The sequence below is a fragment of the Carcharhinus amblyrhynchos genome, chromosome 2 (assembly GCF_965287045.1).
Source record: "Carcharhinus amblyrhynchos chromosome 2, sCarAmb.v2.hapA, whole genome shotgun sequence".
Taxonomy (NCBI): domain Eukaryota; kingdom Metazoa; phylum Chordata; class Chondrichthyes; order Carcharhiniformes; family Carcharhinidae; genus Carcharhinus; species Carcharhinus amblyrhynchos.
The window spans coordinates 6,469,436-6,481,913 of NC_137325.1; the positions used below are offsets into that span (position 1 = coordinate 6,469,436).

Here is a 12,478-nt window from a genome sequence, read left to right on the forward strand (position 1 = left end):
AGTGTATCACCAATGTTCTCATCATGAATTCCTGTTATCCCTATGGTTATTGGAGTGAGATGAGGAGAGATTCCGAGGGATTATTCTTCCCAGAGAGTAATCCTTACAGTGCAGAAGGAGACCATTTGGCCCATCAAGTTTGCACCAACAGCAATCCCATCCAGACCCTATCCCTGTAGTCCCACATATTTACCCCGCTAGTCCACACACCCTAGGACACTAAGGGGCAATTGAGCATGGCCAATGCACCTAACCCGTATATCTTTGGACTGTGGGAGGAAACCAGAGCACCTGGAGGAAACCCACGCAGACACGGGGGGAATGTGCAAACTCCACACAGACAGTGACCCGAGCCGGGAATCGAACCTCGGTCCCTGGGGCTGTGAGGCAGCAGTGCTAACCACCCTGCCATCCAAGATGCATTGGCCGTGCTAAATTCTCCCTCAGTGTACCCGAACAGGCGCCAGAGCGTGGTGACTAGGGAATGTTCACAGTAACTGCATCGCAGTGTTAATGTAAGTCTACCTGTGACACTAATAAATAAACTTAAAATCACGAGAGCAGGAATTATCAGCCATGGGGGTGGGGTAATTTGGTTTGTTGTATCAGTGGTGGTAGCTTATTGAGTCTAACACACCAGTAATGTAGTTCATTGGATTTATTGCTCTGGTAGTAATCTGCGTAAATTGGGGATAATTTTTTATTGTGTTTGTGTCTCATAATAAAAATGAAATTGGTTTAATGGGAGAGTAAGAATTGCTATTACTTTCAGCTGCCTTGTTTCTGACACTGTATCAGAAACTGATATTTGACAGGAACATGTTTCTTGCAGATTGTGTACGACAGAGAATTGCTAATGCCTGGTGCAGCGTGAAGGGTGAAAAGAGAAATGAGGTGAGTTTAAAAAAAACGGTACAATAGACTGAAAAACCAGTCGAGACATTCGTAAAATAACTGAGCCCTTCAAATTCACCTTAAAGTTTGAAGGAAAGTGCTTTGCCAAGATAGCTTAAAGAGTTTTAAAGGCAAGACCTGACCAATTAACAGTGACTCTCGGTCCGGTTTTCGGTTTACTATAATAATTACATTTTACCATCAGCTTTCTGGTGTTACGTTACTCAATCACTCGGCAAAAGGATCCTCCTAAAGTGCCTGAGCTCTGTCCAAAAGGGTCGGGAAGGGGACAGTTTCCATTTCAGTCAACAAAAAGCCCCCTCAGGCATCCCTCTACTTTGTGTTCTGAATCTTCCCCAATTAGTGCTTCATGGTATCTTATTACCCCAATTCCCATGCCTGCTACCTTACAGCTTATCTGGGCGGGATTGCAATTAACTCTGAATCAAGGACAGATTTCTGAATTGGTGCCGTTACCCCGCTGGGACCTAAGATCTCCCAATCTAACTTCACAAAGGGAGACTTAGAGAAGGTATCTTCGTCCTTCAGTCTGCCCTCGACTCAAACAGATTACATCCCCACTGATAAAAACAAATTACTGTGGATGCTGGAACCTGAAACCGAAAGAGAAAATGCTGGAAAATCTCAGCAGACCTGGTAGCATCTGGAAGGAGAGAAAAGAGCTGATGCTTCCATGTCCAGATGACCCTTTGTCAAGTCATCTGGACTCGAAACGTCAGCTCTTTTCTCTCTTTAGAGGTGCTGCCAGACCTGCTGAGATTTTCCAGCATTTTCTTTCTTGGGTGCCCCCATTGATTCCCGATAATACGACGCACTATCGGTAATACCACTTTCAAATTAAAGCTGATTTTATTGGTAAGTTAGCACGTGAAACTGATAATAAACAGTGTACATTCTCCGTAGGTCATTAGAAGTGTCCTGTGTTTGAAGATAATAAAGCTCTTTATCGCTGGATTGCCTTGCCCTCCATGATATCTTTGAGGGGAGTGAGGGTGACACCCTCTCCTTAGGACAGACAGAACAGGCCATCTGCCTGACCCCGTGGATCCATCCCAAATCCCCGGGCTGTTTTCATTTTTGGCTGCGGGGTTCACTCCACGTTCTCCTCCCATTAGTATCCAAAATACCTGGAATGGCACCTTCTTCTACTCAATGCTTAATATTATGCAGTTACACCGTGCCATAATTGTATGCCTTTCAGCAAACCTTTTGAATATGTTACCCCAGGGGAGGTATCACTGTTGTTCAAAAATAAATAATGTGGCCATGCTTGTTACATCCACCGAAATTGGATATCAGTGAGAACCCGGATGGTCGGTTAGTGGCTGGATGGCAGAGCAATGCCAACAGCATGGGTTCAATTCCCGGACTGGCTGCGGTTATCCATGAAGGAGAAATGGAAAATCTCAGCAGGTCTTACAGCACCTGTGAGGAGGGAACAGAGCCAGCTATTTTGCCCTCACAGACGCTGTCAGTCCTGCTGAGATTTTCCAGCATTTTCTGTTTTTGTTTTCAGATTCCAGCATCTGCAGTATTTTACTTTTATTCATGAAGGCCATGCCTTCTCAATCCTTCCCCTCACCTGAGGTGTGGTGATCCTAAATCACCACCAGTCACAGTTTATGATCATCTGGTGCAATGGTAACTCTACCAATGTATCCCGATGACACTATTTATAGTTTACACCAGTAAATTTCTTTCCCACAGAAGCAACACTGTTAATATTTCAAATCCCTCAACTTCAAATGAATTTCCAAAACCCACCACAAAAATACCGAATTTCTAACTTTAATTTTAGGTATTGAAACAGAAAAATTGGCCAAATGAATTGAAATCTGCTTCTTTGTGGTTTTGCTGATTGCCATCAGACGATAAGACATAGGAACAGAATTAGGCCATTCAGCCCATCATTCAATCATGGATGATATTTTTCTCATCCCCATTCTCCTGCCTTCTCCCCATAAGCCCGACTCTCTTATTAATAAAGAATTTATCTACCTCTATCTTAAAGACACTCAATGACCTGGCCTCCACAGCCTCCTGTGGCAAAGAGTTCCACAGATTCCCCACTCTCTGCCTGAAGAAATTCCTCCTCATCTCTGTTTTAGGGATCATCCCTTTAGCCTGAGGTTGTGCCCTCTGGTTCTTGTTTTTCCTACTAGTGGAAACATCCTTTCCATGTCCACTGTGTCCAGGCCTCGCAGTATCCTGTGAGTTTCAATAAGATACTCCCTCATCCTCCTAAACTCCAATGAGTACAGACCTAGTGTCTTCAACCGTTCCTCGTATGACAAGCTCTTCATTCCGGGTATCATTCTCCACTCACCATGTGGTCTAAATTAATGCTTCCCTTCAGCTTGTTTGTGCTTTTCCTACCACTGCGTGTCTGAAGGTTCTCTCATTACTTTTCAAGGGGGATTCACCTGCTGACCAAGTGATTGGTTCGTTGTCAAGTGATAGTCAGGACTGGGATCCAGAGAGAGAGTTGTTTATCCCACCCAAGTACCCGGAGAAGACAGCTGATCGAATCGATGACTCCAACTTGTACTCCTTGGCTGAACGTCCAGATTGTTGCTCCGTTTTGAACCCTTCCTGTGGAGATGAACTCTTGGGTCAGGTGGCACCTTCTCCAAGGATCCTGAAAGAGCTTCCAGATGGTAAATACTCCCACAGGAACGGAGGGCAAGTCTCCAGCACCATACATTTGAAAGATCTGCAGACAGCAAATTCAACCAATCCCCTGTGGCCTGCAGGGTGTGAGATGGAAGAGTCAGTTCAGGGTAATCTGTCCAGTCACGGAAGCAGAAACGATGACCAGACACAGACATCTTGTGACACTCTGACCTCGGGAAGTACAACTCCTCTGTCTTACAGACAGTCAAACAAAGGCCATAATGCAAAGTGCGATGGTCATAAAAGCCATCAGAATAATTACAGTCACAGGCCTGATCATATTGACGGGCACAGCTCTAATAGAACAGACTTTGACCACTCAGATCCAGGGGACGATGACAGTCACAACTCAGGAAATTCAATACCATCTGGTAGGCAAACTTCTTTATCTTAAGTACATTAAATTGTTGCTTAAAATACAGTCGTAGGAATTGGTTGGAGATGAGAAATAAGAGTAAGAGTGAACCATTGGCTCCTTGAGCTTGCTTCATCTTTCAGTCGGGGCTGCTCTGTCACGTCAACTCACCTTCCCAACATCGCTTGATTTCATTTGTGCCCAATAACCCATCAATCGTGAATTTGAAATCATTCAATAACCAAGCTTCCACAACCCCAGTGAATTCCCCAGTGAAAATGTTCTTCCCTCATCAATGACCAACCCTTCTCCTGGAGTGTTGATGCCTTTCTGAATTCGAATGTGCTACTACCCGTACTTTATGCTCAACGAATGTTCTCATAGAACCCCACAGAATCCCTACAATGCAGAAGGAGGTCGTTCAGTCCATCAAGTCTGCACCTATCCCCAAATATTTACCCTGTTAATACCCTGACACTAAGGTCAATTTAGCACGGCCAATCAAACTAACCTGCACATCTTTGGACTGTGGGAGGAAACCAGAGCACTCAGAGGAAACGCATTCATGGGAAGAATGTGCAAACTCCATACAGACAGTGACCTGGAATTGAACCTGAATCCCTGGTGCTGTGAGGCAGCAGTGCTAAGCACCGTGCCACCACGCTGCCCAGGAAGAGGCCATTTGGCCCAGTGAGCCTGCACTGACAGCAGTCCCACTCAGGCCCTATCCCCTGTAACCCCACTTATTTACTGCGCTAATCTCCATGACACTAAGGGGCAATTTATCATGACCAATCCACCTAACCAGCACATTTTTGGATTGCGGGAGGAAACTGGAGCACCCAGAGGAGACCCAGACAGACAGGGATCCGAAGCCGGAACTGAACCCTGGTCTCTGGCACTGTGAGACAACAGTGCTGACCCTTGTGCCACTATGCCGCCCATATCTATCTGGGTTCGATCCTGGATGTTCCTGTTTGATTTACTGCCTGTTGTGAAGAGCCGGAATAGCTTCTCTCCCCCCAGCAATGCCATTTCATTTAGTCTCAGCCTAGAATTTGCGATTGATGTCGTATTCACAGGGAACACGTGGACCATTCAGGTTTTCTATTCACTGCCTACGGTTATCTACAATGTTGTTCCACACAAAGAGCTGTTCATTGAAAAAGCGAGCAGCACTAATCCTCTGGAACAGCTGTGCACCCAATTAGCAGGCAACTGAGCACTGGGGAACCACAGCGAGATAACTGGTACTTGTCATATTTTCCAAATCTGTCACAATTCAGTGAGGGAAATCGTTTTTGACAAAGTCTCACAGCAGCAAAACAGGCCATTCAGCCCAATGGGTCCATACTAGTGGTTATGGACATATGCTTTCCTTCAGCTTGTTTGTGCTTTTCCCATCACAGTGCGTCTGAACTTTCTCCCATTATTTTTCAAGGCCAATCCACCTGTTGTTTCACAATAACTCCCAGTGCTACAGAAATCATGTCTACTCCAGATTTGCGACTGCTGCCCCACAGCACCAGGGACCCTGGGTTCGATTCTCCGGTTGGGTCGCTGTCTGTGCAGAGCCTGCACGTTCTCCCCATGTCTGCCTGGGTTTCCTCTGGGTGCTCCGGTTTCCTCCCGCAGTCCGAAAGATGTACTGGTTAGGGTGCATTGGCCGTGCTAAATTCTCCCTCAGTGTGCCAGAGTGTGGCGACTAGGGGATTTTCACAGTAACTTCATTGCAGTGTTAATGTAAGCCTTTTAAAAATCTGTAAAAGCCAAGCTGCACAGATGTAATGAACACTTTGGACAACAATACGGCCCATTCCTCCCTTAATCAGAAATAATACCATAATTAAACTTTGTTGTAATTTTGGACATCAAGTTCATTTCCCAGTGCCAACACTGTGGACTGTGGTCGATCGCATTATTTACTGCTAGCTCTCCAAAAATTACAAATTCTTGATGCCACCTGTTATATTCCATTAGTTCATAAGACACAGGAGCAGAATTAAGCCATTCAGCTCATCGAGTCCACTCCACCGTTCACTCATGGCTGATATGTCCTTCACCACCATTTTCCTGCTTTGTCCCCATAACCTGTCAACCCATTACCAGTTAAACATCCATCTAACCGCTCCTTAAATTCACTCACTGTCCCAGCATCCACCGCACTTTGGGGTAACGAATTCCACAGATTCACAACCCTCTGGGAGAAGTAGTTTCTTCTCAACTCGGTTTTAAATTTCCTGCCCTTTACCCTAAGGCTGTGACCTGTTATCTCCTATACTTCTCATTCCCTCTTTACTTGGCTCATTTTGACCCAGGCCTTGATATCAATAATGTGCACCGTTGCCAGATATTTATTACTTTTTTTATATATATAAGCGTCAAATAACATTCCTCTGCACTCACTTTATTCTTTGCACATGTACACGCTGAAGTCACACATACAACTCCTGCCCGTACGTCAAAGTAAAAACATCCGTTCCAAATCTTTACCATTTCTAAAGAACTGATCAATTCTAATGTGCCATTTTCCTTGGAGAAGAGAAGGCTGAGAGGAGACTTGGCAAAGAGATGCTGAGGGATATGGACAGGGTAAATAGTGAGAAGCTGCTCCCTCTGTGAGATGAGGATGAATTTCTTCAGCCAGAGAGTGGTGAATCTGTGGAACTCTTTGCCGCAGAAGGCTGTGGAGGGCCAGGTCACTGAGTGTCTTTAAGATAGAGATAGATAATTCTTGATTAATAAGGGGGTCGGGGGTTATTGGGAAAAGGCAGGGAATGGGGATGAGAAAAATATCGGCCATGATTGAATGGCAGAGAAGACCCGATGGGCCGAATGGCCTAATTCTGCTCCTATGTCTTATGGTTGGACAGCATCAAGGGCCAGAGGGCACAGATACAAAATAATTGGCAAAAGGAGCAAAAATGGCGTGAGGAGCAATCTTTGCCAGCAGAACTGTGGTGACAGTTGGAGACTGGGACAAACTCTGGAGAGGGTGGTGGAGGCGGGTTCGATTGAGATATTCAAAGGGGAATTGGATTGTAATCTGAAAAGAAAGAGTGCGCAGGCTTAATGGGATAAAGCAGGAGAGCCAGTGCAGACTCGATGGGCTGAATGGCATCCTTCTGCACTTTGGGGGAGCGAATTCCACAGATTCACAATCCTTTGAGTTTCTCCTCAACTCTGTTTTAAATTTGCTACCCTTTGTCTTAAAACTATGACCTTATATCTCCTATACTTCTCATTAACTCTTTACTTAGTTCATTGTTGACCCAGGCCTTGAAGTCAATAATGTTGGCAGATATCTATTTCTTTCTTTCTCCAACCTCACCCCCGGTTGGGATTCTCCAGTTCCGCTGCGGGGATTTGGCAGAGCGCCGCATTCTCCATTCTCGCTGGTAGTGATAGCGAGAGACTGGAGGATTCCAGCTACTGTGATCCTGCGTGTACCAGGGTGCTGGTTTTAACAATCAAAACAAATCGATTCGCGAAACGCAAAACTAAACTTTCCGCTTCACTCGCCAGGTTTCTCTTGCAACAGTAACGCGACGTACAATGCAAGTGGCCAATCAGTGCTGAGTGTGGGTGGCTCGGTCACTTTCAAAGTCATTGTCAAAGTGAACCACGCCACAGAACAGGGCAGCAGCGGAGAGGCAAGTGACCCAGCTGACTTACCCGGGACCCCCGGAGACAATGAGGGCTCCCCCACGAGAGAAGGGAGAGCAGGCAGGGGGTGTGACTCTGAGACCGGCGCGGGGTTCCCCGTGCAAGAGCAGCACTGTCAGGAATCCGTGTGCATCCCGATCCAAGAGGAACAGAGCAGCGGTCACAAGGTGAACATTCCAATCCAGGAGCAAAACGGCAGCGAAGGCCTGACGGGAAAGCTGGGTTTGGCCGGCCAAACAAGCTGGGGGCTTCCCGAGGAAAGTATATCCATTCCCACACAAGAAGACGGGAAATCGGAGCATCTGCCCAACAAAGAGAGTTACTGAGTAAAACTCTTCAGATCAAGGTGCTTTATTGAACTACATCTGTCTTTTGCAAGTATCATAAGACACAGTTGAAGATTATACACTAACTTTTTTGGGAGAGGTGCTATTGGATTTTTTAAAAAGTTAAGGAAATTGTCATTTTTTAAATATGTTTACCAAATATGATGCTTCCCTTTCCGGTATCTTCACAGCCTATCCAATTACCTATCAGTCTCACTTGTGATGTGGGGTGGAATTTTATTGGCACGTCTGCCCAAGGTTCGTACAATCCCACCCGAGGCCAACGGAGAATGCCGTTCTCCGAGCCTCGCCCACTCCGGAATCGGGGTGGGCATGCCGGTAAAATTCTAGCCAAGGTCAACCTCATCAAGAACTTGCATTTGTAAAACATCTCAAGGTGCCTCACAGGAGCGTTATCAAACGGAAGGAGATGTTTGGGCAGGCTGGCCAAAAGCTTCTCAAAGAAGTGGGCTTCATGGAGCGTTCTAGAGGAGGAGGTAGGGAGGCTGAGAGGTTTAGGGAGGGAATTCCAAAGTTTAGGGAACCGGGTAATGGGGGGGTGACGCAGCTGCCAAGTTGTCCACCAATTCAAATCGGGAGTGCTCAGATTTCCGTGACCAAATTACGAATGTACTTCCATGAAAGATGTACCAAAAAAGAAGGCTTTAATACACAAGTCTTTTGAAAAAAATGTGAGCAATTCGGATCATTAGCCTTTTCCCGAGGCAGCAAAGCGAGTTCAGGCTACATCTGCTTTGCGATGTGAGACGTAGCAGTTTGAGAATCTCCCACCGCTGTCCGGGAAACAGCTGGAGTGATGGAAAAGTGAGTGTGTTGAATGGACTGAGCTCCATCTGCTGGTAAAGGATCATACTCACCAAACCTTTGTCTCCGAGAAAACAAAATTGAAATAAAATGCCCCTTACTTGCAACAGCTTGGGATGGACAATAAAATTAAATATAACCAGACTACAGAGATGTAAATTTTATTTATTAGTGTCACAAGTAGGATAACATTAACGTTGCAATGAAGTTACTGTGAAAATCCCCTTGTCGCCACACTCCAGCTCCTGTTTGGGTACACTGAGGGAGAATTTAGCATGGCCGGCGCACCTAACCTGCACGTCTTTCAGACTGTGGAAGGAAACCAGAGCGCCCGGAGAAAACCCATGCAGACACGGGGAGAACTTGCAGACTCAGCACAGACAGTTGCCCAAGGCTGGAATTGAACCCAGGTCCTGGTGCTGTGAGGCAGCAGTGCTAACCACTGTGCCAATGTGCCAATATGCCAGCACATGTATGTATACATTAAGGACATATTACTGTGAAAGATTTGAAGCAAAGGGTACATGTTCGAGCACCAGGGATTTGCATCTATCTATCTTTTATTGATATATATATATTGTTTATGTGTAACTTGCATATTTATGAAGTTTGCCTGAACACAGTCTTGGCTTTCCTATTTTTTTGATGGAATTTGATCCGTTTGATGCAGAGTATTTAAGATCCTTGCTTTGTAAATAGAAAAGTTCTGGTTTGACATTCGGTTTGACTTAAAGCTGGTGACTTCTGAGGAGATGGTAGCCGCTGTAACAAGTAACCCTGTTGTCAGGGAGAGAAACAGAGAAGTGTTTCTACAATTGGGAAATGTGGAGGAAATGCCAAGATCCAAGGCATCAGAATGATTGGAAAGGAGAAGAAATAATGCAATGCATTCTGGGAAGGAAATCTGCTGTCCTTGTCTGGCCTGGCCTACATGTAGCTCCAAAGATTAACTCTTAAATGCCCTCTAAACAAGGGCAATTAAGGATAGGGATTGATTGCTGGCCTAGCCAGCGATGCCCACATTCCATGAACAAATTAAGAAGAAAAAGTCTACCTGTCAGATTACACCTTAACTAAGATTATTCTCTTTCACCTCTCTCTCTGCTTAAATCTAAATGTTATAATTTTGTCACAGCTCATCCCTTTCACAATTAGGATCAGTTTTCTTGTCGCACTCCCCATCCATCTGTTTTGCCTTTGGAATTCTTATACCAAAGCAGGAATTTCAGCTCAGATTTGGTATAGAATTTTAAATATTAATCCTTACAGTTCAGTTCAAAACAAGACAGCAGGGTTCACAGTAAATGCTATTTTTTCAGGATTTGTTTATAATACAAAATACCACAGAGATTTTACCAGATGGAGACCTTTAAAATATGATCTTGGAATTAGTTACAGGACAGATGTGTCCACTTGGCCAGTTGTGCATGTGCCAGCAACAACAACTGACCAAGTCCCCACTCTACTTTCCCCAGAACTTTCCAAATTATTCTTTCTTTAGAAAATTATCTGATTCCCTGTTGAAAGCCGCTATTAGACCTACCTCCACCACACCCACAGGAAGTGTGTTCCATCACACACTGCAAGATAAAGTGTTTGCTCCTGTCACCTTTGGCTCTTTCATCTTAAATCTGTGCCCTCTGGCCTTTAACCCTTTCACCAATGGGATTAGTCTTGCTCTGTCAACCCTGTCAAGACCCCTCATGATTTTGAACATCTCTATCAAATCTCTTCTCAACTTCAGCTCAGGAGATCTAGGGGTACAGGGCCATAACTCCTTGAAAGTGGAGTCACAGGTGGACAGAGTGGTGAAGAAGGCATTGACATGCTTGGTTTCATTGGTCAGAACATTGAATACAGGAGTTCGGACATCTTGTTGAAGTTGTACCAGACATTGGTAAGGGCACACTCAGAGTACTGTGTACAGTTTTGGTCATCCTATTATTGAAAGGATATTATTAAACTAGAAAGCGTACAGAAAAGATTTACTAGGTCGTTACCAAGACTTGATGGATTGAGTTATAAGGAAAGTTTAGACTGGGACTTTTTTCTCTGGAGCATAAGAGGCTTTGGGGTGATCTTATAGAGGTCTATAAAATAATGAGGGGCATAGAGCAGCTAAATAGTCTATCTTCCCCGAAAGTTAGGGGAGTCTAAAACTTGAGGGCATAGGTTTAAGATGAGGAGGAGAGATACGAAAAGGTTCAGAGAGGCAGTTTTTTCACACAGAGGGTAGTGAGTGTCTGGAACAAGCTGCCAGAGGTAGTAGTAGAGGCAGGTACAATCTTGTCTTTTAAAAAACGTATAGACAGTTGCATGGGTAAGATGGGCATAGAGGGGTATGGGCTAAATACATGCAATTGGGACTAGTTAGGGGTTAAAAAAAGGGATAGCATGGACAAGTTGGGCTGAAGGGCCTGTTTCCATGCTGTAAACCTCTGTGACTCTATCTTCACGCTGCCCTCGATTCCAATCCCACGTCATTTACTTCCCCAGAGTCAGTGCCACTTGTTTTACTGCCTGTGGTTTCTCTGATTACTTTGGCTCCCGATGTTAAAATAGCAGGCGTCTGACACTAATCGGGGAAAATTAGCACATGCTACTAAAACAGAACAAAGTGTGTGATTGGTGTTATTTTTAGCTTTCTTATAGATATTCTGGTGTTTCTGACAATCTCAGAAGGAACATGTTTTTCACCATCTGCGTATATACTCAACAAAAGAAGGATATTTGTGTCAAGTGAAAATACGAAACAGAAAGCATTAAAATGTGGTTAGAAAACTGTTTTCAATATTCGTGTCAAGTTTTTGAATATATTCTGGGAAACATCCTCCACACGCGTCATGGCGTAATCCTACAGTAACAGGGATTAAAAGTCAAGCTCTTAATTTTAACTTTTGAGGACAAACTGTGTCTCTTATCACTCTTGCCATTGCAGCGGCCAAGCTGTACACAGCAAGATCCCAAAAACCAGCGCTGCGATAGTGAGCCAGACAACTGTTTTAGTGGCATTGATTGAGGGATTAAATATTGGGGATAACTCCTTCAACGTAGTACCACCTGAGGTACTTTGACATCTCACCCGAGGGACTCCCAACAGAGCAGCACTCCCTCAGTATCGCACTGGTGTGTCAGTACAGGCTCTTTGTCCTCAGCCCAGGGACTGGGGTTTGAGCTCCACGTCCTCTCTGGCTCGGACAGTCCGACCATTACAGCTGAAATCAAAGGGGTGAAATGAAGAATGAAACATAGAAATGTAGAAAATAGGGTCAGGAGGAGGCCATTCAGCCCCTCAAGCCTGTTCTGCCATTTATTATGATCTTGGTTGATCATTCAACTCAATATCTTGATCCCACCTTCCCCCCTACATCCTTTGATCCCCTTCATCACAAATGCTACACCTAACTCCATCCTGAAAACAGGATGTTCTGGCCTCAACCGCTTTCTGTGGTACTGGGTTCCACAGGCTCACCCCTCTCTGAGTGAAGACATTTCTCCACATCTCTGTCCTAAACAGCCTACCCTGTACCCTCAGACTGTGCCCTCTGATTCTGGACTCCCCTGCTATAGGGAACATCTTTCTTGCACCTACCCTGTCTAGTCCTGATAGAATTTTATAGGATCCTGTGTGATTTCCCCCTTTGTTCTTCCAAACTCCAGCGAATAAAATCCTTACAGACTCAATCTCTCCTCGTGCCTCAGTCCCACCATGCCAGGA

General features: G+C 45.0%; 1 protein-coding gene across 1 annotated transcript in view; it reads left to right on the forward strand.

Moving 5' to 3' along the window:
- Positions 1–9,212, forward strand: part of LOC145351895 (uncharacterized) — a 58,557-nt gene extending 49,345 nt beyond the window's left edge. The window contains exons 8-10 of the mRNA XM_080201666.1: positions 833–894; positions 3,329–3,959; positions 7,469–9,212. Coding sequence (XP_080057792.1) covers positions 833–894; positions 3,329–3,959; positions 7,469–7,935 — 1,160 coding nt within the window. The 3' untranslated portion in view covers positions 7,936–9,212. The remainder of the gene's footprint in view (positions 1–832; positions 895–3,328; positions 3,960–7,468) is intronic.
- Positions 9,213–12,478: the final 3,266 nt, after the last annotated feature.